Source organism: Leopardus geoffroyi, chromosome D1 (assembly GCF_018350155.1).
Source record: "Leopardus geoffroyi isolate Oge1 chromosome D1, O.geoffroyi_Oge1_pat1.0, whole genome shotgun sequence".
Classification (NCBI taxonomy): domain Eukaryota; kingdom Metazoa; phylum Chordata; class Mammalia; order Carnivora; family Felidae; genus Leopardus; species Leopardus geoffroyi.
The window spans coordinates 104569603-104597602 of NC_059329.1; the positions used below are offsets into that span (position 1 = coordinate 104569603).

The 28000-nt window shown below is 39.4% G+C and overlaps 2 protein-coding genes across 2 annotated transcripts; one reads left to right on the forward strand and one right to left on the reverse strand.

Annotated features, from left to right (window-relative positions):
• The first annotated feature begins 6467 nt into the window (after window positions 1-6467).
• LOC123602736 (membrane-spanning 4-domains subfamily A member 4A-like) lies at window positions 6468-12740 on the forward strand. The gene is made up of 7 exons (XM_045487203.1): window positions 6468-6686; window positions 9629-9767; window positions 10373-10507; window positions 10717-10773; window positions 11159-11275; window positions 12051-12152; window positions 12533-12740. Exons 1-7 carry the CDS (start codon window positions 6616-6618, stop codon window positions 12617-12619), a joined length of 708 nt encoding a protein of 235 aa, XP_045343159.1. The 5' UTR covers window positions 6468-6615; the 3' UTR covers window positions 12620-12740.
• A 2266-nt stretch (window positions 12741-15006) lies between these two features.
• LOC123601751 (membrane-spanning 4-domains subfamily A member 3-like) lies at window positions 15007-28000 on the reverse strand. The gene is made up of 7 exons (XM_045485361.1): window positions 27839-28000; window positions 25449-25605; window positions 24813-24944; window positions 23735-23791; window positions 22943-23086; window positions 21467-21568; window positions 15007-17292 (listed from the first exon to the last, which is right to left on the reverse strand). The coding sequence occupies exons 1-7, from the start codon at window positions 27898-27900 to the stop codon at window positions 17152-17154; spliced, it is 795 nt and encodes a 264-aa protein (XP_045341317.1). The 5' UTR covers window positions 27901-28000; the 3' UTR covers window positions 15007-17151.

The following is a 28000-nucleotide window of genomic DNA, read 5'->3' on the forward strand; positions in this document are numbered from 1 at the left end:
CTTCTAAGTGATTGTTCACTTGTTCCTGATGTGGAAAACTTGGAGCATTGAAATGACACCAACATCACGAAGCATAAGATATCTCTCTTCTTTGTTCCCCTTACTAAACATTGACTCTTCCATCTGTGAACAAAAGCACCTCTACAAGAGCTATGGGGTTCAGCGCCAAACACCAAGGGACCTAGGAAGAGTTTTGCTGACTTGTGCATCTGGAGTCAAGCAGACAGATGTCAGGAGGGGCTGCAGAACCCGTGGGAGCTTGCTACCTGGTCCCAGACCCCTTGGCCTCCAGTAGGGGAAAACCAGGAGAGGGCTCACCTGGGCAGGCACTCATAGGCAAAAGAGAGACTTTGTAGAAGTCCAGTCTTGCCAAGGAAAGACTCTAGCACTCTGAACAAAGCAAAACCAAAACAAATGCCAAGTTTGGACACATTGGAGAGTGTTAGAGGAACTTCCTGTGGTGCCCTTTCCTTGAGGAGCCACAGCATGGGGGCTGAAGTGGTTGGCGGTGACCTCTCTCAGGGAAAAGTGAGAGCAACGCGTGAATTCCCAGCTGCCACAGCTGTGCAGCTCACTGCTGGAGAAACCTGGCTCTCTCTGGTAGCACCCTGAGTTTTGTGGCTCCATGACTGGGAGTATGGAGGAGATCCAGAAAGAGCCAGATAAGAGTACCAGAGAACATGAAAGGGATGTAGTTCCTTAGTTCCTGCTGACTGCTTTTAGGACCCCAGCAGGAAGCCCACCCTACAAAGAAACCCTACACAACCATCAGGCTAATAGATTTCTCCGCAGAAACCCAACAGTCCAAGAGATAGTGGAATGACATATTCAAAGTGCTGAAAGAAAAAAAATTACCCACCAAGAATACTGTATACAGCAAAGTTATTTCAGACATGAAGCTGAAATACAGATCTTTCCAGACAAACAAAAGCTGAAGGAGTTGATCACCATTACACCTGCCCGGCAAGAATCTCTGAAAGCAGACCTTCGGGGTGGAATAAAAAGATGTTAGTTAAGGACATGGAAGTACGCAATACACTGGTAAAGGTCAATGTGCCTTCGGGTTTAGAAGACCGATTCTGTAACGGGTTGGCATGTTAGCCACCTAATAACTATAGTATAAATGTTAAGAAAAATAGTGGTAAAAATCACAATAGCCACAATAACTTATTAATGAATACAGCATGTCAAGAAGGTAAATTATGACATCAAAAGTGTAAAGGGGAGTTAATGGGGGGAGCTTTGGTATGCCATTAAAGTTAAGTTGCCATCAGCTTAAAATGACCTGTTTTGTCTATGTTTCATCTAAGCCTCATCGTAACCAAAGAGCAAAAAACCTGTAGTAGATTAGGATGGCCATTTTCAAAACAAACAAAACAATAAATAAGAAGGATTGGGAACGATGTGAGGAAAAGAACCCCCTTTCACTCTGTTGGTGGGAATGTAAATGGGTACGGCCATTACGGAAACCAGTACAGGGTTCGTCAAAAAGTGAAAAAATAGAACTACCATTTGATCTGGGAATTCCACTTCGGGGGATACATGGAGAGCAGGATCTGGAAGAAATATTTGCACACCCACACCCACTGCAGCATTACTCACAGTAACAGAAGAGGTGGAAACAACCCACACGTTCATCAACAGACCAATGAATAAAGAAAACGTGGTCTATACACACAATGGAATGGAATGTTTTTAAGCCTCAAAAGAGAAGGAAATCCTGTCAAGTGTACACCATGGCTGAGCCTTGAGGACATTATGCTAAGTAATGTAAGCCAATCACAAAAAACAAATGGTGTATGATTCTGATTCCACTGTTATGAGGATCTAAGGAAGTCAGATTCTTAGACACAGAAAGGAGAGTTGTGGCTGCCAAGGATTGGGGTAGGATATGAGTTGTTCAGTGGGTATAGTTTCAGTTTTGCAACAAGACATAGTTCTTTAATATTTTTTTTTTATCTTCATTTATTTTGGAGAGAGAGAGACAGAGTGAGAGCAGAGGAGGAACAGAGGGAGAGGGAGATGCAGAATCTGAAGCAGACTCCAGGCTCCGAGCTGTCAGCACAGAGCCCGATGCGGGGCTCGAACCCACGAACTGTGAGATCATGACTTGAGCCGAAGTCAGATGCTCAACTGACTGAGCCACCCAGGCGCCCCAACAAGAGATAGTTCTAAGTGCTGTTGCACATGTATCTGAATGTATTTAACAGTGCTGAAACTGTACTTAAAAAGGGTTAAAATACCAAATTTTTGGTTGTATTTTCTTTTTACCATAATTAAAAATTTTAAAAAACGTTGGAAATTATTGGGGAGCCAGATTCAGGAAGACACTGCCATTGCCTATCCTTTTAAAAAATTACAGCTGTTTCCAGTATATTAAGATGATAGGATGATAGGAAGTTCCATGATAGGAAGGAAGTTGCAGAAAGCCCCACCAGTGGCCATACAGCTACCCTAAAACACTGAGGCAAGTGACCGATAGGAAAACCAATGTTGCTGGTAAACCTCGTGCTTGCTGAAACATGCATCCACCCCTTTTCCTGCCATTTTAGAAAAAAAGTACGTAACTTCTCTCTTTCTCCTACCAGATCTTCTTCTAGCATGTATCATGGGCAGAGCATAAATTGCCTCTAGAACACTAGCTAAAGTATCTGGGAAGTATTGACCCCGGTCTTCCAGCCCCTTTTACACAAAGCAGGATGTGGAATGAGAAGCACCCCCCACCGCCACCACCGATTTCCATTATAAAAATCCAACATACATATTCAAGATAATCTTACCAAATGCTGGATGTTGACCTATTTGCATATTCCCTTTCCTGTATGGGTTAATTTATATCTTCTACCAGGAAGAGAGAAATTTAGGATGGAACGGGATGCCAGGATGGACACAGGTGTCTGTTGCCAGAGATGACTCGCCATTACTAACTCTGAGGGTTTTTGGTAGGTGTGGAAGTGAGGACTGTAAGCTATAGGTTCAAGACAGTCTTTCTCCCATGTCTCTGTGAAAATGTTCAACCATAGTTATGGGTCTGTATTGCGGTGCATAATGTGTGGCCCAACCTTTGCATCTTGGAGGGTAGATTCACTCACTAAATATAAAATCTTTCCTTGTGGTTATTGTGACATGAATGTGCCCAGTGATGGTGTTGAAGATAATTCCATTTCCTGTGTGGGAAAAGGTGACCTTGTAGATTATTCCAGAAAGAGGAACCTCTTTGAAAAACAACGTTATCTTTCTTGCCTCTCTTCCTTTCCCAGTCATAATGTGATAAGATATGTAATCTCTTTTGACAACCATGTGCTCTTTTATGTTGGGCTTCTTTTACTCAGCAACCTTCTACTGGTGGTCATCCACGCTTTTGCGTGTACACAGTAGCATTCCATTGTATGGACTTACCACAGTTTGTTTATCAATTTGCCTATCGATGAGCATTTGGACTGTGTCCAGGTTGGTCTATGACAAATTAAGCTACTGCGAACATTCATGTTCAAGACTTTATATGGACACAAGCTTTAATTTCCCTTAGGTGAACACCTAGAAGTGGGAAGGCTCAGTCCTACGAAAGATGTTTTACATTTAAGAAACTGCCAAGTTGTATTGTCAGGGACCCCAGTGAAAAACAATGGGGTGATGAGATTTTGGAATGGGGATACGGTCATGAAAACTCAAAAATTTGAATTTCCAGGTTTTCATTTACCCTGTAAACTGTCAGAGGCTTTCTTGCTAGAGAGAAAAATCTCTCTTGCCCTTGCTGGTGAACTTGGAGAAGTGCAAGCATGATCTGCTTTAAAAAATGCAAATTGGAATTCAAATTAAAAACATCTGTTCTTTGAAAGATGTTGATGTAGAATGAAAAGATGAGAAAAGGCGGGGAGTAAAGAGTTTTAAATCATATTTCAGATAAAGGTCTTGCATGCAGAATATACAAAGATTTCACTCAATAACCAGAAAAAAAGCAATTCAGTTTAAAAGGAGGCAAAAGATTTGAATAGACACTTGACCAAATAAACAAAGGATGATATGAAAAGAGCTCAAAACACAAGTTAAAATCACAATGAGATTACTTCACATCTATTAGCGTGGTAGAATGAAAAAGACTGGCCATACCAAGTGCTGGCATCATTGGGGGGAAACTGGAACATAAAACGATTCAATCACTTTGGAAGATACTGCCTCTCTCCTGTAGCACCCTGAATTTTGAGGCTTCATGAGTGGGGGTATGGAGGAGATCAGAAAAGAGACAGATAAGAATATCAAAGGGCACGAAAGGGACGTAGTTGGAAAATAACAGCTGTTTCCAGTAAACTAAGATGTGGTTGCTGCTGTCCATGGTAGGAAGTTGCAGAAAACCCCACCAGTGGCCACACAGCTCCCCTAAAACTGAGGTCCCTGACAATACAATAAAAGCCTTATTAAAGACAGGTGTCTGGTGCCCTTTGCAGTTGTATTATCTTTAAAATTTTAAATTTGTGCTTGGTTTTTTACACAGTCTGCTCTATGGCTGCAGAATATATATATTTATAAGTGTTTTAAGGGAAGCCTCATGACTTCCATAGTGTGTATTGCATTGATATTTAACTGACCTAAGAATTTTATTCCTTTTCCTCTAGATTTCTAATGCAGTTAATATCACCAGCTACAGCCACAATCCTTATCCCATATTGTTCAAAGCACTAAAACTGCTTAACTCAAAGCTTTCTCTTCTACACTGACCTCACTCCTACCTACTGCAGTCTGGAGTCTCAGTAGTGATGTTACAGCATACTAGAGATCATCGTTATAATTCCCCCTAATATGGAATCTTTATGATTATCTGATTGTGTAGACACTTCCAAAATCTAATAGATTTTCTTCCTAGAGCCACTTCCGGGTCTATTCTACTCACTTCCCCTAAAAGCAGCAAGGATTTGAGTGCAGAGGGTTTATTGGATGGTCAGCTCAGAAAGTTGTGAGAAGGGGTGGGGAGAGTAGACAGGAAGGGAGAAGGAAAGCCAAAACACGATGGTTAGGTCCACCATTTTGCACAAGTGGGATTCGATTACCCAAATACCTTTGAAAAAGTGTGTAAAACACCTCCCAGAACCATCAGCTGAAAGCACAGGAGGCTGAAATGTTTAGCCATCTTTTTGGGAGGGTACACAAACATTTAGCCTTTAGTGTGTGTTAATCCTGTGCAATTTATATATCTTGCAAATATTAACTCCAAGTAAGTGGCCTTTATTTTTCATCTGCATGATTCTTTTCTAGGTACTGAATACTGGTTTAAAATTTTTTTTAATTTTTATTTATTTATTTTTAGAGAGAGAGAGAGAGAGAGAGAGAGAACATGTGCACATGCATGGGGGAGATGCAGAGGGAGAGAGGCAGAGAGAGAATCTATCACTATGTTTCTTGTTTGTTTGTTTTTTAACTTTTTTACATGTATTTATTTATTTATTTATTTAAATTATTATTTCTTTTATTTTTTTTCAATATATGAAGTTCATTGTCAAATTGGTTTCCATACAACACCCAGTGCTCATCCCAAAAGGTGCTCTCCTCAATACCCATCACCCACCCTCCCCTCCCTCCCACCCCTCATCAACCCTCAGTTTGTTCTCAATTTTTAAGAATCTCTTATGCTTTGGCTCTCTTCCACTCTAACCTCTTTTTTTTCCCCCTTTTATTTTTGAGAGACAGAGCACAAGCAGAGGAGGGGTAGAGAGAGAGGGAGATATAGAATTCGAACCAGGCTCCAGGTTCTGAACTGTCAGAACAACTCTACTTTTGTCTGCCCATATCCTAACAGAATGCCCTCCCTTTTGCAGACTTTCAGATCCAGTGAAACATGCAAAGAGCAGAGCATGGAATATCAATGTGGGAAGAATATAACTTTTATTTATGTTATATATTGTAGAAAAAAATAGTATCAGTAAAAAACCAAATTTTGGGGGTCTCATTTATACCTCTTGATCTTCTGCAGCAATTGGTTCTCTGATTTAAAAAAAAATCAAGTAATTAGCAAGCCATAAAATAAATGGAATATCTTTCCTGGTTTTGTAGACCAACTGATGGGACCTAGGGGCTGTGGGTAAATTTTTGAAAACCCATCTTGGAAGACCAGGGTAGAATATCACATGTTATATCTCAAGCAAAATCATAATCATAATAATAATCAATAAAGGTAGAGGGGGAAGAGCTTTCCAGTGTAGCCAAGAGAAAAGGGCTATCAAAAGGGTTGGTTGGTACCTATGATTAGTATACTCAATTGTAGTGGTTAGTGATTTTCGTCCTGATGTTTGTTAGCAAAATGTTAATTTGCACAAATTCAAGTTTATTCTTGGTTGCTATTTGGCCCTTGGATAAAAGTCAGAATCACGTGTTCTCCTGTGACTGAGGTTTTGCTATGAAAAGCCTTAAATATGGTACTTAAGAAAACAGCCTGGGAGTGCCATCAAGATCTAAAAGCAAGTTCTGTTGTTAGTTTGTCCGTGGCTTCACTATCTCATGCAAGCACAGTTTATTCACTGTGGTGGGCTGGGTAGGATGACCCACAGGAAATAATGGTGACTACACAGAGTTGAAGATGATTGCCCAATTACTCTTCAGATCAGATCAGACTCCTCAGTGGAGATGGTGTTATGGAACGATGGCCCGGAGGAGCTCGCACCTCCCACTTCATGCAGTTCTAGAGGGATGCAAAGGTAGGAAGAGCCCATCTTCTGTTCTTAGCTTCTAGGAAGAGTTCTGGGTTGAGCTATTGGCAGGTGATATGTAGGAATGTGGGTCAAAAATGTCTAGTACAGGCTGAGGTGTGAATGAACTTTGGGACAAGTTAACCTACTCTTGACCTGGCTTTAGAAGGCTAGGCTCTCATTTATGTGGGAGTGAATGTTCAGGCTGCAGAATTTTGCCCCCTTCAACATCTTCTTCAAAGGGAAAACATCAACTAACTTCCAGAATAAATGGAATCTGAGCCAGAGAAATTGAAGGAAGGGAAAGGGAAGAAATGGCTGACTGAAGGTATCAGACAGAGCCCTCCTTTCCTAGTAAATGGCTCTGTTGTGTATATTCATGTGCAGAAGGTAATTCAACACACCCTGGCTTCTCCCCGACCTGATTTGAGAGGGAAACTATGAAAGTTGATCATCTAAGGAAACTTTTGTGGTCCATTCTTTATTCTCTGTCTTGTGATAGAAAGATTATTCTTTCTGAGGTCATGATCTCACAGTTCGTGAGTTCAAGCCCCACATTGGGCTCTGCATTGATGGTGCTTAGCCTGCTTGGGATTCTGTCTCTCTTTCTCTCTGTCCCTCCTCTGCTTGTGCTCTCCCTCTCTTTCAAAATAAATAAATAACTTTAAAAAAATTTAAAAAGCTATTATTCTTTTTTGAGACACATAAGATCATATACTAGCATGTTGTGACATTGCCCCGTATTTATGAGCCTTAAACACACACAAAAACGATCTGGGAGCTGATGTCATCTAAGGTCACAAGTTTAAGTTTTGTCTTCAGGATGTTTTGCTTAGACCTGGATCCTGATCCCTGAACAGAGAGCTGTCAAATCTCTGTCAGTGATCTTTTTCCTCAACAGAGGTAGTGAAGTTACTGCTCAAGTCTATTTATAATTATCTCTGTTCCTGTGGGAGACTATTCAGGAATGACCAATCTTTTTTTCTTTAAAGCTAAAGAATGAGAAAGAAACTGGGAAATATAAAGAAACCACACTAATTATAGGTCACATTAGAACTAGGGCAGAGCATATCAGACAGCACAAACAAGGGTGCATCAGTGATTTATTGCCACAGTAATGGTGCATAACAAACACCCTCCTGAAACATAATGGCTTAAAGCAATAAACGTGTATATTGCTGAAAAGTCTGCACGTGGGTGTGCATGGTTCTTCTGAAATCCTCTGGGATCACTCATAAGAATGAAGGTCAATAATTGCCATCTGATTGAGGATGACTTCAGCCAACATGAATGTTATGACATCTTGCATTTTCAGTGTCTTGTATCCTCAAGCAAGGTGACTCAGCTATGTTTTCTTAGCCATGGCATGAATTCAAGAGCCTGTGCTTTTAAAACATTTGCTGATATCTCACTGGCCAAAGTGAGTCACATGGCTGAAATCAGAATTAAGGGGAGAAGGAAATACATTTATTTGATAGTAGCTATATTTATATGACAGTAAAGTCATGTGGCACTTGTAGGAATGCAGAGAAGGGTAAAGAATAAGGGCTATCGCTGCAACAAATCTATTTGCAAGGGGAGTATAAGACAATTAAAAGGACCTCTGAGGGGTGCCTGGGTGGCTCAGTCGGTCGAGCGTCCGACTTCGGCTCAGGTCATGATCTCTCGGTCTGTGAGTTTGAGCCCCGCGTCGGGCTCTGTGCTGACAGCTCAGAGCCTGGAGCCTGCTTTGGATTCTGTGTCTCCCTCTCTCTCTGCCCCTCCCCTGCTCATGTTCTGTCTCTGTCTCAAAAATCAATAAAAACATTACAAAAACATTAAAAAAAAAAAAAAAGGACCTCCGAAAACCATGTTGACTCAGCTCTGGCTCATCAGGGCTTTTTGTTGATCAGCACTATGCTTGTGGTATAGGGGAACATTAGCAAAGGCCAGTGTGCAAGGGAAATTGAATTCTCATTCGCTTCAAACACAGAAATGCTGACTGACATTGAAGAAGTGATATAATCCCTTTAAAACTAAGTTTTCTTACATGGAAAGTGAAGGTTCTCATTTTACGTAGTTTCTATTCACACACACTTATAAATTCATGATATAAATTAAATACTTATTTTCTTTTACTGTATCGTAGGCTTCCAACGGACAGGAATTATGTGTGTTTTATTCGTTGCTATGGTCCTAAGCAACAAAACCTGTAACAGGGTCTGGCACATTTCATTGATAGACATTTCATCAATATTTGCTGACTGAATGAATGGATAGTATGCTTGTGAACAAAAAGCATAACACATATCCCTTTCAGGACTCTCTATAACGATTCACTTTCCATCAGTCATTTTTTTTTCTTGAGGATATAAATTTAAGCATCCTGCATGAATGTTTACATTAAAATTTAATAATAATACATGAAAAATAATGACGATGTTAATTATTTAGAATATACAGTTCTGGGGCACCTGGGTGGCTCAGCTGGTTAAGCGTCGACTTCAGCTCATGTCATGATCTCGCGGTTCATGAGTTCAAGTCTTACAACAGGCTCTGTGCTGACAGCTCAGGGCCTGGAGCCTGCTTTGGATTCTGTGTCTTCCTCTCTGTGCCCCTCCCCTGCTCGCACTCTGTCTCTCTCTGTCTCTCAAAAATAAATAAATATTAGAATATACCAATTCTAATTGTATATGTACAAATCTTTTGAAATCATATGGATGTATGGCAAGCAACAGAAGATGGGTACCCCAAGCACACCGTTTTTATAGTTTCAAAGCCTAGGGCACGGAGATGGTAAAAAAAGACTTGCCCAAGTTTACACAGTGTGTGAGTGAAATTATAACTTAATTTAACTTACCGTCACACCAAACTTGCCTTATGATACCATTTTTCCAAAGGCTGTTCTTCATATCTAGAATAAAGGGGTTGGAGAGTGGATCTGTTCTCTGTAAAATATTTACATTTTACAGCACTAAAGACTATGTTGATACACCCAAAGGAACAACTGGATGGTTTGGCCCAAATCCTCTCCAGAAAGACAACATCATCCAAGTAGACCAGACAGACAACCTGAAGATCTTCTTGAAGGGGGAGCCCCAAATACTGGGGGTGAGTGAGCTTGACCTCCAAGCATAGTATTTGGGGAAATAGCCATTTCCAGAGAGGAGAACAGTTGTCCCTTGTGGCTCCTGAGATGTGATTAGCTGTGTCATAAACTGACCTTCCTAGTGGCAGGAAATAGATTTTTTCAAAACCAGAGATCCGGAATCTGAAAGGAAAATGTGTTTCCCTAGTGAGGGGGGTGGGGAAGAAGGTTACCATAAGATCTTTAGTTTTTTTAAAATTATTATTATGTTTATTTATTTTTGAGAGAGAGACAGACAGACAGACAGACAGACTGTGAGTGGCAGAGAGAGAGGGAAACACAGAACCCGAAGCAGGCTCCAGGCTCTGAGCTGTCAGAACTCACTCACAGTGAGATCATGACCTGAGCTGAAGTTGTATGCTTAACTGACTGAGCCACCCAGGCACCGCACCATAAAACCTTTCTAAACAGTCTTGAACTTGAGAAAATGCCATGGATTCCTAAGGATTTCATTCTGGGAACCCTTTCAAAACCAGGGGATGGGAGTTCTGTGTAGAGACCACAAAATCATCTTCCTAGAAGCCTGCATGCTTCATACTCTGAGCGTATCTTCTTTTTCATTCCCCAGGTGACTCAAATCCTGATTGGTCTGATGAAAGTGTGCCTGTTTGTTATAGGTCTGTGTTTTTATTCTTCTGACTTTCACTACTGGTGTTATCCTCTTACCATGGTCTCAGGATATCCTGTATGGGGATCCTTATTTGTGAGTATGTTGGAATATCTCAACTTCCTCCGCGGTAGAATTCACAAACATTCCTTCCAGCCTTCCCTCTTACAAACCAATGATGTGACCTGGGATTTTACTTCTTAGAGCAAAGTATGTGGCCTAAAGACTGGGGTTCTGATGACCTCTAGGGTAGGTGGAAGGACAGGTGTAGGCTCACCAGGCTGAGTGGTTTCTTCCATTTTCAGTTCTTCTTATCTGGAGCTGTGTCTATTGCAGCTGGAAGAAAAATGACATTGAACCTGGTAAGTATGTCCCTGGGCCCAGAAGCAACAAGTAAAATCAGAAGTGCTGTATCTCAAGGCAAAAGAAATGATCTCTGATTCTCTGAATCATCTGGGCTCTATGGGGGTCATGGCAAATTCTTCCATAAGGAAACTGAGGTTTGACTTACCTTTTGTTTTTGTTTTTGTTTTTTGCCCCTACTGTCTGAAACTCCATCCTTGGGATTAATCTGTGAATATAGAATCCAATGCTTCAGCAGCATTCTCTTTTCTTTCTCAGACTTAGGAAAATTATTTGAGAATGTGTCTTCAACCCCTTCCAAATGAATGAATGTTTTTGTGTTCTCCGAAGGGAGGAAGGAGAAGAAACAGAGGGTTGTAGGGGACACTGATCATTCTCTTCCAGATCAAAGGCAGCCTGGGAGTGAACTTGCTCAGTGCTGTTGCAGGAGTGATAGGGATAATCGTGTTAATAATAGAACTGACTGTTCTATTTGCACCGGAGAAAAAGTGTCTTATTCTTGTAAGTGTTTCTGAGCTGCTTTTATTTTCTGCAATTATATTTATATTATCTAAATGCATACTAGTGTGAGATGACTGTCTCCCAGTTAATCCTGGCTTATCACCATAAGATCTGGGACTTTGAGCTCACTGGGAGAATTTTCAGCCCCTTGCTGCTAGGACCTACCAGGACAGTTACCTTTTTTTCTCTCATTCTTCTCTGAATGCAGTTATGTTAGAGAATTGATCATTAGGCTCTTTCTTTAGTCTCCAGGGTCAAGTTACGATGGGGGTGGACCGCTGGGCTGGCTCAGCAGGCTTTGTGTCATTTGTGGGTGGGTTGAGGAGAGTCAGGACACCAGGCCAAGATGCTCAGAGCCTCTGGGGGTATGTGTGTGTACAAGGAAAGGGCAATGATATCGCTTTCACAGACCCGGAGGTTCTCTGCTCTTTAGATGAGAAAAAGGTATAAATTCATACAGGGATGAAAATAACCTGAAGTGGACAACACAGAGAATCTCTAAGCCCAGAAAACTATGCAGACACATGTGATTTCATCTGAATTTCCTTGCACTTAATGAAGTTCCAGAATAGAACTCCCCTCTGCTATTTTAGGATTTGCTTTTCAATTTTTCTTTTTTTGGTTTGTTATGAGAGGGAATTTACCTGTTTCCGTAGGGGAGAAGGAGTCAGATTGGAATCAGAGGATCCAGGGCCAGGGGAAGTATCCATCTGTTATTAATATTCCTTTCCTTTTCCTCTTCTCTCTCCTCATGGAATCTGCTCCTCCTTTCTAGAGGACGTTTGAGATTGTGATATTAGTCCTCTCCCTGCTGGAAGTCAGCATCGCTATCTCTCTTTCTGTATTTGGGTGCAAGGTGACCTGCTTTGTCACTCAGGTGAGTGTTGAGGACCTGATGGAGGGTTCAAATTTGTCACGTTTTTGTTTCTCTCACTGTCTCTCTCCTCCTCTCTGGACCAATGAGAAGGATAAGGAAGCAGAGTGATGGAAAGATAGTTATGTACATGAGTCATTCTTGAAACTGAAGGAGACAGAGGAATACACGGATAGAGCTATGGTGTATGTTTCCAGGAACCTCATAGGTCTTGCGGGATATCAATTTTTATCGGGTGAGGGATGTAAGGCCCTGAAGGAAGGGACATTTAATTTTCAGGTCCTAGAATACACAAAAAAGGTAGGCATCACCAGGATAAATGCGAATCCCTCTAGCTGAAAGACGATGTGAATAATGGTATATATTATTCTCAATATCCACAGGTGGTGATTATCCAGTCAACCAATGACAAGGTGTCTTCAGCAATAGCCCCCCATGAACATATTTATGAGGAGCTGGAGTTTGAATAGAATAATTCCTGCTTTTGAAAATATTATTCATTGTGTATCTCTTTGCCTGCCAGGAAGTGTTCTCATCTGTGCACAGCAGCACAGTTATTACACAACCAAATAAAGTGCATTTTCTCCTCTATTGCTGCTGATTGTGGTTTTGAGTCCCAATCTCCCACTTCGTCCTATTGCCACTCAAATGACTAGGATGCACAGTGTCATTTCTCATAACTTGTAAAGGCCCTATACCACACATACAGAAAACTGAATAGACCATGGTTGTAACAGCTGCCTAATATTTTTCAAGATATTAATTTTTGAGTAATCTCTACCCCCAACATGGGGCTCACATTTACAACCCAGGAATCAAGAGTCACATGTTCTACTGACTGAGCCAGTCGGGTGCCCCCAATTTTTAGTTATATAGAAGGTGGACATCCTCGTGTAAGCAGCATCCGAATCCATGAGTAAACACTACCAGTTTCAGACAATGGTGAATTCCCTTTTCACTCACTAAGATCCCCAGCTTAACTGCTGTCTTGACTTTTACCACCAATATGAGTTGCATCTTTGAATTTCATAAAATGGAGTCTTGTGAAATATATGCACTGGCTATGGCTCCTTTCTTCTAGCATGTTTGTGAACTTCATTCCCGCCATTGCCAGTGGTAATACTTTGTTCATACCGCTGCAAGATATTCTATTGTAAGACTTGCAGGACAATCTATTATATGTGTAAATATTGATGAATATTTGGGATGCTTCGATTTGGGACGAATCATGCCGTGCGTGCAAAATGTATCCGTATATTTTGGTACGTGTGTGTGTAAAATTCCATCAGGTCTACGTATAGCAGTGGAACTGCTAGGCCATGTCCAAAGTGCATATGGCATATGCACCTGCCTTCTAGCAATGCCTGAATTCCAGGTATTGTACATCTGTACCCTGATATCATGTGATTTTCATTTTAATCATTTTGATGTCGTTGTATCACATTGCAATAATTTGAATACTATTTCCTTTTATGACAGCTTCAGATTTATTTTAAAAAATTGAGAAAATATTAAGAGTTCCCATATACCCCAAATCAGTTGGCATCTTACCTTAGTATAGCATGAACCAATATTGATACATTATCATTACAGCATTATTATTATTCAGATGTCTTTAGTTTTTAGTTAGTGCCTTTTTCCTCTTTCAAGACCCCACCCAAGACACGACATTAGACTTAGCTTCCATGTTTTCTTAGCCTCCTGTTGGCTGTGACTATTTCTGAGACTTCCTTTGTTTTTGATGACCTTGATCATCAAAACTTGATCATCAGTTTTGTGGAATACTGATCAAGTATTTTGCAGAATGTCCGTCACCTGGAGCTTATCTGATATTTTTCTCATGATCAGACTAGTGTTTTGAGGTTTGGGGAGGAAGACGTCAGAAGTACAATATGATCCTTATCACATCCAATCAAGGGTACATATTATCAACATGACTTACGCTGTTGACGTTGGCTTTAATCACCTCACTGAGTACAGTTTTTCAGTTTTTTCCACACTAAAGTTAGCTTTTCCCTGACTTTTTATACTGTACTCTTCAGAAGGATGTCCCTATCCAGCCACCGTGTGCAGCCTGGACTCAAGGAGTCAGGGAGTTAAGATCTACTGCTTTGAAGGTAGAGTAACCTCATAAGTTATTTGATATTCTGCCCTGGGGTTTTGTCAATTTTCTCTCACTTATTTATGCATTCAAGTATTTGTATGAATTTATGAATATTTATACATTCTTGGGGTTTTAATCTAATACCAATTTATCTTACTGCTCAAATTGTTTCTGTTTTGATCATTGGGAGATCGTTCAGTGGCTCCTGTGTCCCTTTGATGGACCCTATCATTGCGTCTCATTTGGGGCACTTGCTTCTTTTTATGACATGACCATGTTCTCAGGTTCATCTTACATCTTTTTTTTTAAATTTTTTTTAACATTCATTTTTGAGAGACAGAGAGAGAGAGACAGAGCATGAGCAGGAAAGGGGCAGAGAGAGGGAGACACAGAATCTGAAGCAGGCTCCAGGCTCTGAGCTGTCAGCACAGAGCCCGACGCGGGGCTCGAACTCACGAACTGTGAGACCATGACCTGAGCCGAAGTCAGATGCTCAACCGACTGAGCCACCTAGGCGCCCCTCATCTTACAAACTTCTTGCCCACGTCTTAGAATCAGCCATTTCATCACGCAGCCCATTTCTTCTTATTGGAGAACCATACTAGAAATAAAGATCTGGGCTCTAGGCGTGCTTGTTACTATTGGGCTGTCATTTCTTTTAGGTTCTCTTAGCTAACAGAGGAAAACATATACATCTGTCTACTAATTCATATGTCTTAGTTGAGCTATTCTAACAAGACACTATATAGTGGGTAACTTAAACAGAAAATATTTATTTCTCACAATTCTGGAGGCTGGACATCTGAGATCCAGATGCCAGCATGCTCGGTTTCCCCCCCTGGCTTCCAGATAAGCCATTTTCTCATTGTATCCTCACATAGTACAGAGCAAAGAGAGGAAGTAAGTTCCCTCATGTCGTTTCTTATAAGGCACTAATTCCATCACGACAGATCCACTCTCACTATCTCATTCCCTCCCAAAGGCCCCATCTCCACATACCATCATATTGAGGGCTAGAGTTTCAACATATGAATTTGGGAAGGGGGGACACAGTCCACTGCACCATGTTTATACACATATCTGTAAATATTTCTATCTTTAGCCATCTATTATATGATGTATCACATCTGGCTTTGAAAAAAAAATCACAAGAAGTGCCCCCCAAAAGCAAAAGAAACCCCATATTTCTACCCGTTTTAAAAACTTTCCTGTGGCTCACGGGCTGTTTTGAAATATGTTGTTTGATTTCCAAAAATTTTGAATTTTCCACCTATCACAATTCTGCTATTGTCTGACAACTGTATGACTTCTATTATTTTAAATTTGTTGAGCTGTGTTGCCTAACACGTGAAGCGACCAATATTGGCAAATATTCCATGCACATTGGAGAAAAATGTATGTTCTGTTGTTGGATGGAGAGGTCTATAAATGTCAATTAGGTCAACTTGATTGATACTGCTGCTCAGGTCATCTATATCCTTTCTGCTTCTCTACCTGGGTGATATATCAGCTGTCAAAGAGGGGTTGAGGTCTCAAATATAATAGGATATTTGTCGATTTCTCCTTTTAGTTTTATCAGCCCTCTCCCTCATATATTTTGGACTAACTACAAGTGGCCATTGAACGCTTGTAACATGGATAGTGACACTAAGAAAATGGGCTTTGAATCTTTTTTTCATTTTAAAGAACTTAAATTTTAATTGCCATACGTGTGTAGAAGCTATGATACTGTATAGAACAGGAATGGAATTGTTGGATCTCATGGACGCACTATTAATTTTACTAGACTTTGAAACATTCTGGTTGTATATTCTAGGGGAATGGGTAACACTTTGATTGTCAGTGAGCCAACGAAGCAACACAAGCTTTTATATATAAGCTTACATATGTAAAATATCATCACAAAAGCCTAATGTACTCTGAATGATGCAATATAATTAACCTAACACTAGACCAATTAAATAGTATAATCTATAGTATTTTGTATGATTAAAAGTATTTTTTGCATATATTTACTCTTTTCCTTGATGTATATCCCAATCAGAACTGAGTAAGCACAAGTGAGGCCATTTGAAAGATAAGGAAACTGATGTTTAGTCAGGAAAGAAACACATCCAAAGTCACAGAGTGTAAAAATGATGGACCAAAGACTTCATGCAAAGTGTTCACGACTGGTCCAGAAAGGTCTCCATTGACTTCACTGTGCTTCATCAAAGAAAGGTTAAACTTCAGAGCTTTAAGAAAGGAATGGAGCTTTATGTTCATACATTTGAGAGTTGGAGGAATTGAGTTTTTTTCTAACATGTAGTAATGAATGAATAAGGAAAATGAATTGTGATCTCAGAAAATAGATCCTGGCTGATGAAGAACACTGGGGTGGAGATAATATTATTCACTGATATTTTCTGTCCCTCTACATTTCTTGTCTCCCACACAGCACTGGGAAGGTCACCATTTAATGAGCTGTGGCCAGAATGACACATGCTTCTCGACCAAAGTATCTCATTGCCAGAGGTCCAACTTCTAACTTTTTTTCCCTACCTCGGCAAAATAAAAAAAACTTTTTGAGATATTATTTTATTTTGCAGAACCCATATCAGTGTGGGTCTAAACAGCCAACTAACAATGAACATGTAAAGTATGCAGTAAATGAACTTCTGATGTGTTAAGCCACCAATATTTCAAAGTTAAGTTTTGTTACAGAGCATACACCTAGCCTGTGATAACATCCAACCAAAAGAATAGTGACAACCAAATTCTTGATGCTATAGATGCTAGTTGCTGTCTCTATGACTTTGAACCACACAGTTGTATTCTCACACGTGTATATTTATGCCTCAGTGGTCACAGTATGATCTTCTTGCTATCACTGTGGATCCAAAATACAGAAGTATAGCTTCATATTTGTTTACTAGTATCTGTGGGATAACGTGAAGGTGTTTCTTCTTTACATTCAAGTTCTTGATAGATTGAAGTTTGAGGCAACAAGTCTTGATAAGGACTTTCAGAAGGTGATTTCCAGCAAAAAAATACAGAAATCTGCAAAGAAGCCAAAGAATAATCCATAAAATAATCTGTAAAGTCTGTAAAATAAACCATAAAGAATAATATAATCTAAGTCCTCAATGATTTGTCTCCAAATATATGCTCTCTTACTCTAAAGATTAATTGTGTGGATTTGGGGCCAGAGGAACTTAATGGCTGCTCTCCAAAAAAGGTAGAGGGTGAGTTCAGTTTCAATCATGACTAAAACTACCCAATGATTCAACAAATGGTGTTGGGAAAACTGGACATCAACATGCAGAAGAATGAACCTGGACCACTTTCTTACACCACACACAAAAATAAATTCAAAATGGATAAAAGACCTAAATATGAGGCATGAAACCATAAAAATCCTGGAGGAGAACACAGGCAGTAACCTCTTTGACATCGTCTGTAGCAATTTGTTTCTAAATATTTCTCCTGAAGCTAGAGAAACAAAAGCAAAAATAAACTATTGGGAGTTTACTAAAATAAAAAGCTTCTGAGTGAAGGAAACAATCAACAAAACTAAAAAGCAATCTATGGAATGGGAGAAGATATTTGCAAATGACATATCTGATAAAGGGTTAGTATCCAAAATCTATAAAGAATTTATCAAACTCAACACTAGAAAAATAAATAATCCAATTAAAAAATGGGAAGAAGTCTTGAATAGGCATTTTTCCAAAGAAGATATCCAGATGGCCAACAGACACATGAAAAGATGCTCAACATCACTGATGGATGGAATGGAATCTTGCCATTTGTAAAAACGTGGGTGGAGCTGGAGAGTATTTTGCTAAGTGAAATAAGTCTGAGAAAGACTAATACCATATGATTTCACTCACATGTGGAATTTAAGAAACAAAACAAATGAGCAAGGGAAAAAGAGAGAGAGGCAAACCAAGGAACAGACTCTTAACTATAGAGAACAAACTGAGGGTTACTAGAGGGAAGGTCGAAGGAGGATGGGTGGAATAGTTGATGGGGATTAAGGAATGTACTTGTCATGATGATCACTGAGTGTTGTATGTTAGCAATGAATCACTGTATATTTGAACCTGAAGCTGATATTACACTGTATGTTAATGAACTATAATTTAAATGCAACTGGAAAAAAACCTACCCAATGGTTAATTTTTTCCAGATATTAAGCCAGGTGAGTATCAATCTACTTGGGTTACTAGTATTTAGTTTTGAGGAAGATAAAGGAAACTATAAACATATCCATTAAAATCATTCTTGAACAACAGAAATAGGGAGAGATAGTAGAGCCTTCTTTAATCATTTTGGTATGAAGAATGCCAACCCAGCTAATATTGGGACATTACATGTGATGCATTGCTGATGGGCTGGAAAATAATGAGTTGCTAATAGAACATAAGTTTTTGAGTGTCTGAACATGTTTTGTGTGATTACGCATAGAAAATTTTATTTTTGTATTTTGTATTTTGTATTTTGTATTTGTGATTTGATGTCTGTCTCTTACAATGAATGATTATTTGATGAGAGAAAATAATGTAAGGTTTTATAAATAAAGGATGGTTATTGTGTTTTCATAATTTTTAAATAATGCTTAACCCATAGAGCTGTTGCTGACATTTCCCTTCTTCTCTTAACAATATAACCTGTTTCTAAACTGGAAAATGGAGATAAAATTGGGACTATATTTCCTAGGCTCTCTTGCTGCTAAGTATGGGAAAATATTTAAGTACTAGCCGACAAAATGTGAGAATAAGTAGTAAATCTCACTTTGGAGTTACACACTTAAGAAGAAGGGTGTGTATTCTCATTTCCCTTTTCCTTTCTGCTGATTGGGATGTGGATGTCATAGCAGGAGGTCCTTCGTGGATCCAGAGGTGAAAGCCACATTTTGACAATAAAGAATCTACCTTTCCATCCCTGTTTTTGGTGCAACTATGTTGTCATAGAAGGCAAAAACCTGACTTACAGTAGCCAGAGAATATTTGACATATAAAAACCATGTATACTAGTAGAGAGCAGATGCAAATACTGAGAAATATCTAAGAATACCTAAAAAGAGCATACTCTCCAATGTCTACTCTAGCGAGGGCCATGAAAATTAGCATACAAAGAGCCAGAGAGGAAAATGGATAAGTTAATACCTCCCCGAGAAGGGAACTATGACATAACTTAAGTATCTTATGGCTTTTGGGGGGCAGGGTGTCTCCATAATTCCTGCCTTGGAACATATTGTAATTGCCATAGATCAGTGATTTCACATTTCTCTTTTTATCTCCAGGTTGAAGTTTTATCATTATTTTTGGTCAAGTCCACATTTATATAATGTAAGTAGAAATAGGGCAAATAATTTGTCTTTCAGCCCTCACTGCAATGAAATACTTCTGTTTTTGTTGTAGAGAACTACAAAGATACAGTAACTCCAGAGCAACAAATGGTTTGGATTATTGTCCTTCGTGAGCTGGTGAGTTGTATTTTAGGTGTGGGGAAGAAGGTAGATGTGTCTATTTGGTGCCTATAGAGAAGAATGTGATTGAGAATGTTCCTCATCTTCCTTTAAGAATAGAAATTCTGGGGGCGCCTGGGTGGCGCAGTCGGTTAAGCGTCCGACTTCAGCCAGGTCACGATCTCGCGGTCCGTGAGTTCGAGCCCCGCGTCAGGCTCTGGGCTGATGGCTCAGAGCCTGGAGCCTGTTTCCGATTCTGTGTCTCCCTCTCTCTCTGCCCCTCCCCCATTCATGCTCTGTCTCTCTCTGTCCCAAAAATAAATAAACGTTGAAAAAAAAAAAAAAAGAATAGAAATTCTGTATATTTGAGCTAGATTTGAGCCTAATGGAACTCTGTGGCCTCCATTACAGCTCAGTGTGGTCATGCAACACATATTGTCCAGTGTAATGTGAGAGAAGATCCGCATTTTCCTTCAGATCCATGGCTTTACAAGAATAAATATGTCTTCCCCTTCTCTGTGTCTTTTCTCATTGGGTGCTGCACAAGTATTCTGTGGTGGGAAGAATATTATGGTGTCATTTCCGTGATTGTGTTATATCATATGGCAGAAAAACAAAACAAAATAAAACGTTATCCAGATGAGCCTAATCTAAGCATAGGAGTCCTTTCAAGGCAGAGTGTTCTCTGGATGGTAGAAAAGGAAGTCAGAGTGATTCAAAGCGTGAAAACTGTTTGACAAAGAGGAAGCTCTCTGTTACTGAAATGGAGGGAACCTCTTGAACAGATCCAAGAGCAGCTTCTAGGAGCTGAGCATGAATGACTCCTGGCCAACAATCCCAGTTCCATACCACAGGCCACTGGATTCTGCCAATAACAGCAGAGAACTATCAGACCATCCCCAGACTTTCCAGGAGTCCAGGCATCCAGTACGTGGACTTCAGCCTTATGAGATGACTGGATTCTGAGTAAAGAATCCACTCAGGTCCACTGGGACTTCTGATCTACCTTTGCCGTGCCCGTGGGTCCATCCCATCTATGGCCTTCCTTTCCTGACTGCCTGCCCTGAGGAATTCAGACTTGCTTACCAGCCCTTAGACTCATGTAATCCAATTGCTTGTGATAATGTTATACGCTTGAAATGAGGGGGATTTCAATACCAGAAACCCTTCCATTTTCTGTCTGACTTAACCCTAATTGACACAGTTGTGGCAATAATTTCAACACACAAAAAAGAACCAGGTAATGAGGTTGAGAAAAGTATGCTACTAGCTCTGTTACCTACGTCTGTTACCTGTAATAATAAAACATAAAATTCTAACTATATCTGTGTTTCCAGTCAGCTGTAACTGTCAGCTGTATTGTCAACTTTATATACCTGCAATAATATATTTCATCTCTTTCAGGCTTTTAATTTAGTTATACCTTGATTTTATTATTTTTGGATGATATATACGTTGCACATTCATCACACTAAAGAGTGTACTTCACATAGTAAATTAACAGATGGATGGATGGATGGATGGACAGATGTTTGAAGTCAAGGATAGATACCCATGGGTGAGAGTTTCCGTATGGAATAGAGAATTGCACACTGTGTATTCCAAGTGTGCTCAACACACAGCTAGTAGCTTCCAGGTTGTCCACAGAATCACTTCTAGTTTATGCTTTTGTTCATTTTACCAACGGTGAAAAGAGTCACCGACCACATTGTTTAACGAAATAGTTGAAATCATCCTCTTTCTTCTAAGAATTGTACATACCCAGTGAATATTCCTGTCATCCACATTATAGACGAGCATGGAGAGAGGGAGTGAAATTAAAATTTGCAGACAAGTTAGGATCATCAGGACAATCACAAGTCCCTGTTAAAAGAAAATAAAATGTCATGCATTACCTTCCACTTTGATGATAGTTTAGAAAGTTTTATGTCAGAGCCCCACATCAGGCCGTCAAAAGGGGACACATCACATTATACAAAATGGTGCAATGAAGTTGGGTCTGAGCCCAGAAATCTATGTGCTGTTACAGAAAAGCAAGAGTTAGAGATGATATTAAACATTCTTGAACATACTAATACAAGATGGGAAGTAAAACTTGATGACATTACAGAATTCATAATAACTACTCCACTTTTGATTTTTATTAAAATTATTATTATTATTATTGGTGGTAGGGTGGGTTATTAGTAATATTACTATTGAAGTTATTGTTATTCAGTCATGGAGATCAGAAATGTTGCCAAGGCTTGCAAAGCTGACTTTTCTCAATAAACAGGGCAGAAATGGTAAGGGTTCAGATCTCCCCAGTGAAATACTAAAATTTCCCAGTTTTCCACTGGACTCAATTCTAATTAAAACCGAATGTCTCCGGGGTGCCTGGGTGGCTCAGTTGGTTAGGTGACTGACTTTGGCTCAGGTCATGATCTCACAGTTTGTGAGTTCCAGCCCTGCGTTGGGCTCCGTGCTGACAGCTCAGAGCCTGGAGCCTACTTCGGATTCTGTGTCTCCCCCTCTCTCTACCCCTCCCCTGCTCATGCTTTGTGTCTCTCTGTCTCTCAATAAGAAATAAACATTAAAAAAAATTAAAAAAAAAAAAAAAACCCAGAATGTCTCCTAAATTTGGAACATGCTTTAGGGTAAAAATTAAATAACAGTTGTGAAAATTTTTGTCATTGTCCTCATAAGTAAAATGTGTCTTCCCACACTCCAATGTTCCTGGTTTCTTTTACTGGTTTCTCCCTGATTTCTTTCTCTCCTCTATTTCAGACCATTTGTCTGCATTTCTTTCACATGGCTTTATTGCAAAAAAAAAAAAAAAAAAAAAAAAAAAGGATTACGCTCAAATAGTGGCAAGTCAGAATAAACATTCATTCTCCAGGTAGCTTTGGGTAATAACTTATTTTTACAATCTTAGCAGTGATGAATATTATAATAGGAAATAATTTTAAAAAATAAAGGATAAAGTAAAAATTTCCCCAATCTTTGACTCAGATTTTAATATCATTCTAGTTTTTCCAGAAAAAATAAAATTGAGACCACAGAATTGGGGCTCTCTGCCATTGAAAAGAAATAGTTCTTTTCTCTTTCTAATTGTTGCACCTGTAGAGAGGCATTTGGAAGGACTCTGGAAGCAAGAATTTTTGTCATGTTCTTGAAATATACCAATGATCAGGTCTCATCTTCATCATGCTCAGATAAGCATTCAGTCTTCTCCGAATTCAGGGGGATAATACTTACAATTGCAATTGATTTGATGCCCAAACAGAGAGTTTCCTTCTTGCAATCATAGCGGAAATTTTTTGTTAAATTATATGACAGAATACAGATCCCAACAATCGAGACCAATGTGCTAAGAGTGTTAGCACCTATATTCTTCCTCAGCTGGAAAAAAAAAAAAAAAAAAAAAAAAAAAGACGTAACTAGCTTATAAGTTAAGGACCAGGGGCTTCTAGACCCTACATGCTGGGGAGAGAATTCTGATTTCATTGACTTATCCGTGAAATCTACAGGCATTCATCATCCTTATAGTGCCAATTTGGTTCAATGATAAATCACAATTGCGAGAAGAAGAGTTAGAGAAGATTGATCTTTCATGAACACATACCATGGATAAGATAAAAATATTATGTACATTTTTGTCAGCGTCTCTTGTTTTCTCCTCCTATTAGCTCCTCCCTCCACCAAAGGTAAAAATCTGCCTTGCTCAAGCCTAAGCCATGTTTTTCTCTTTATTAAACGTCACCCCACCCCATTACCATAACGAGGCTTGAATAGCTACATAAATCTTTACTCACTCTTCTTATGGTGACGAGATATGGGGATCAGAATTCTAAAATCCAGGGAGATCCAGCCTGTCTGTGTCTAGACATAGGATGGTCACGTGATTCATTGGGCCAAAGGGACAGTTACACGATGAAAGTACTACAAAATAATGAATCCCCAGGGTGACTGGGCTTCACGTGGGAAACTCAGAATGTTATAAGTGCTCATTTTCTCCCTGAATGACAAAGGGGAAGGTTGTTAGCTTACCAGTGATTTTGTTTGCTTCTTGGCAGACACAACAGTCAGAGATCCAGACATGATAAACTGTTTAGAAGATAAGAAAGGTATCTACAGAGCAGTGGCTTCTTCCAAGTCACCTTTCCACCCTGTTTCCAGATGCATATCTTTCTTCATATCTAGTACCCCCGCCCCCCCACCTCCTACCTGCTAGGGCCATCCCTTCAGAACTCAGAGGAAAGCAGATGATTAAAGTGTGTGTACCACACAATTAAAGTACCATAGTTATAATTTATTTTTCTGACCAGTAAAATTCCCTTAGCTAAATCAGAGAAGTGGACATAAAAACCACAGGGCGAAATGACTTATTCAATGTGGAGAGAACAAAATAAATAAATATAACTCAAAGACACACTTTGGGGTGCGGAAAAGGGAACATGTGAACTCAAATTACATGGCACTTTTCTCAATGTATTTGGCCAAGAAGGGTGATGACTTAAGAAGAGTAACACCTCCTTACCCTTCCCACCCAGCAAATTCTCTAATCCAAATATTATTACATTTCAGAGATACTTGTCCCATGTGACAAACCCAGGATTTTCTTCTCAGCAAAATGGCAAGATCGTTACTGAATAGCTTCAGGCTATATAGCAATGAATAGAACTTAAGGGTATTATTATATTAGAATATATATTAAAGTTCAGGTTGGGAGGGGTGCCTGGGTGGCTCAGTCAGTTAAGCATCGGGCTTCAGCTCTGGTCATGATCTCACAGTCAGGTCTTCAAGTTGGAGCCCCCCCCCCCTCCAGCCCCCCCTCATCAGGCTCTGTGCTGACAGCTCAGAGCCTGGAGCCTGCTTCAGATTCGGTGTCTCCTCTCTCTGCCCCTCCCCTGCTCACACACTTTGTTTCTCTCTCTCTCTCTCTCTCTCTCTCTCTCAAAAATAAAAAAATGTAAAATAAAGTTCAGGTTGAAAGTTAAATCTTAACTAAGTGTCATTGCAAGTACTCTAGAATTGGCAAGATGTCACAAAAATTGTGTGTTGAGTTGATGAATGAATGAATAACGGATTAAATAATAATAATTTGAGATATAAGTGAGATACTCACAGACAATGCCCCCCATAAAGGGAAGCCTGTGTAAATTGAGAAGAAAACAGTTGGGTACATTTCAGAATCAAAAGCAAAAAATCCAATTATCCCATAAAAGATGCATTTCACACCAATCATAATCTGAGCCACCTGGGTAAGAGACAAAACAAACCAAATTACCAACCATTCAAATTAACAAAACAAAAACAATGTCTTAAAGACAATGGTGAGCATTTCTCAGGAGAGAGAGAAGCACTCGGTCCAAACATCATGGTCACCCATTTTCAAGGTTTGAATCCCTTGAATATTATGAAAAGATCTACTAAGAAGAGTCAGTTCCTGGAGAGTCTGCTTTTTATTTTTTCCCAGAGGTCTGCCCATGGGGGTCAACCTTGCTCCAATAAGACACAGTCACTATTAGGCTCATCTAAGAGATTAGGACTTCTGCGGTCTCCTCTTAATGCATCCCTCCCATCCTCCTACAAACGTGGTCCTTTGCTTTTAATTGAAGTGTCTTTCTTCCACACCACAGAATAGTTGCACAGATAATAACCTGATGCCTCTATGTCAGGGTAATTAGCCAGAATAACCCTCTACCCTCAGGATATGCCCCAGCTTCTGGTTCAAAATTCTTTATAGTGTTTACTTACTTACCCCCAGAGCTTTTAGATTCCCCTTCAGGAATTTCTGCAGCTTGTCGAGTAAATGTTTCAGGGTACCAGGCTTTTCAGTCTTTCCTAATGGGGTACTTTGGTTTGGGTTTGGAGGAATGTCCACAGACTTCCCATCAGAATCCGAAGTTTTGCTCATTCTGTAATAGATGGCATCAGATATGCACTGTCATATGCCCAATACTGTTAATCTTATTATAATGGAAGTAGACACTGGGCTTCTTTTATCTGAAGTCTTTATCGTATGAAGGGAAGGCATTGGCCAAGTGATACGTATGTGTCCATGCTGCTGACTCTGATATCACTGATGTGGTAAGCAAGGAGAGACATGACAGAGGTTGAGAAATACCAAATCCTACGTAACTGTAAGATAGCCTCCAGGATTTTTTTTCTTTTTAACATTGCATGTGGCCACAGACTTGTATAAAAGAACCCCCAATGGGAATGGTGATATATCTATTTCGCCTTATCCCTGGTGGAGTAAAAATCACCTGAGATTTAAACGCAAAGCGTTTTGAATGAAAGACATTTCCCTTTAATTGAATTAAACATATCATGTAACTTATCATCCAATCCAAGATAATCTTAGGAATGAAAGAGAATAGGAGTGGTATCCATAATTATAGGAGAGACCGCGGGATACACTATGTAAAAGCCACCTTAACTTTGATCACTGTGTGGCAATGAGAGTTGTATTTAGTTGAAACCCTAGGTTTGTCAACATAAAATATAATCATGCTTCTGCTTCATAGGTGTGATACTGGAAATGATGTATCCAATTTTCTTAGTATCATCAGAGATGTAATGTTGCATAAATTCTAGTATTATCTTCTCAAGAAGTTAGGGTGTGCTTTGGTACTCGTCAAAAACAATGATGGATTTCCATGGTAGAGCAAACCCAAGAGGGGTTTCCCTCATAAACTAACTCATTTTGAACCTTTTTTTTTTTTTTTTACCAAATATTTGCTTTTTATTTCTATATCATCATTTACTCTATCAATTTTAGGACTATTTTGTACCATTAAATTAAGTTGGGGAAATAGGGGCAGACTTTGTTCCTTATTACGTTGGTATTTGTGATGCTATCACTCTCCCTATTAGGTTTCAGTTTAGCTTTGCTTACAATTTGTACAATTCCTTCTTATGTTTTCTCCTCCTATTATGCTAATGATATGGAATTAGACCCTTTATATAGCTACTTATGTTTAGATTTCCTGAATCAAAGTGGAAACATAGTTTCTGGCTCTTGAGATCCATGCTCAATGTCTTTAAAAAAAAAAAAAAAAAGAGTTATTGTATATCAGTTCCAACACTCTTTGAGTGTGTAAACTTCTTTGCAGTCTCCATGAAAAGATTAAGATATCATGACATGGAACTCCTACGGGACACTTAAGATTAATCATAAGTATTCAATGTTTCTATTCCCAGTAGTTGCTTTTCATTAAAGAGCTGAAACAAGGAATTTATTTTGTATGATCACACTAGAAGTGCAAACGAGAGAGATTTTTTTTTTCTATTTCTTTGGTGGATGAATCTCGTTCATTAATATTTCATAAATAGAGAGGATCTCATCAATCAGTTATTCTATGTTTTTAAAATGTGACCCTTATACCTAAAGATGGTGAATAACTTGCCCAAATTCACAGACATATTTATAGATGTGGGACCAAAGAGCTATGGGTCTGATAAGTAAAAATCTGCTCTTTAGGCGAAGCCTGCCTCAAACTAACACATCCTTTTTTTAGCCTCCCGAAGCCCACACGTAACAGGTTTGAGTGTTTGAGGGAGCCATTGCTCCCAACGTAACTTTTTTTGGGGGGGAAACACACTATTGACCCCCCAAAGTATCCCCTATCACTCCTCACTGCAAATGTCACTATGTATTCATCCATTCACTCAACAAGTATGTATTTTTAGATTAAAAATGCTGACCATAATACTGGGCACATTTTTATTCACTAATGCCTTTAATGATATTTTATTGCAGCTATGTGATTATCATCTGTAATATTCTATCAAATTGTAAGCCTGTAGTTGAACCTGTTAGTGCTCCTTGAAGCTACCATCCAAACGGTCAGTATTTTGAGTAGGACTTTCACATTTACAGCCGTCCTCTTTCTAACGAATGCTGCTCTCCACCTCTGTTGCCTACTTAGAGAATGACGTTGCAGTATTTCTTGGTTACTCAACAATACAAAAATTAGCCTTGTTTACCACGATGTCCTCACCTTAAGTATTGACTTCAAAGCCCAATGACCCTTTATGAGTTAATATAGCTTCAGACCTACCTAGTCCTCCTCGTCGTGTCTCTACCAGATTAGTTATAAAACTGTCATGATTCTAAGAATATTATTATGAACTTAGCTGACTCACCCATGTCCATTCTTGATGTTCTGAATTTCATTTGCAGATCGTAGACAGAAAAGTTTCTGCATCACAATTCTAACCAAATTATTCCCCTGTATCTTACACTGGGTCTTCTAGAAAATAGGGCTGGAGACAAACTTCCTTGGTAAGCTAAGCCTTACTATCTAC

What these genes read in the sequence shown, in the direction of transcription:
- LOC123602736 (XM_045487203.1), top strand. Translation starts at nt 6,616, where the DNA reads ATGGTGTTATGGAACGATGGCCCGGAGGAGCTCGCACCTCCCACTTCA. An exon ending in AGTTCTAGAGGGATGCAAAG is followed by an intron (nt 6,687 to 9,628) that starts GTAGGAAGAGCC and finishes TACATTTTACAG; the next exon opens with CACTAAAGACTATGTTGATA. An exon ending in CTGTATGGGGATCCTTATTT is followed by an intron (nt 10,508 to 10,716) that starts GTGAGTATGTTG and finishes TTCCATTTTCAG; the next exon opens with TTCTTCTTATCTGGAGCTGT.
- LOC123601751 (XM_045485361.1), bottom strand. Translation starts at nt 27,900, where the DNA reads ATGCAGAAACTTTTCTGTCTACGATCTGCAAATGAAATTCAGAACATC. An exon ending in GGAATCTAAAAGCTCTGGGG is followed by an intron (nt 24,945 to 25,448) that starts GTAAGTAAGTAA and finishes TCTCTTACCCAG; the next exon opens with GTGGCTCAGATTATGATTGG. An exon ending in AGAAGCAAACAAAATCACTG is followed by an intron (nt 23,087 to 23,734) that starts GTAAGCTAACAA and finishes TTTTTTTTCCAG; the next exon opens with CTGAGGAAGAATATAGGTGC.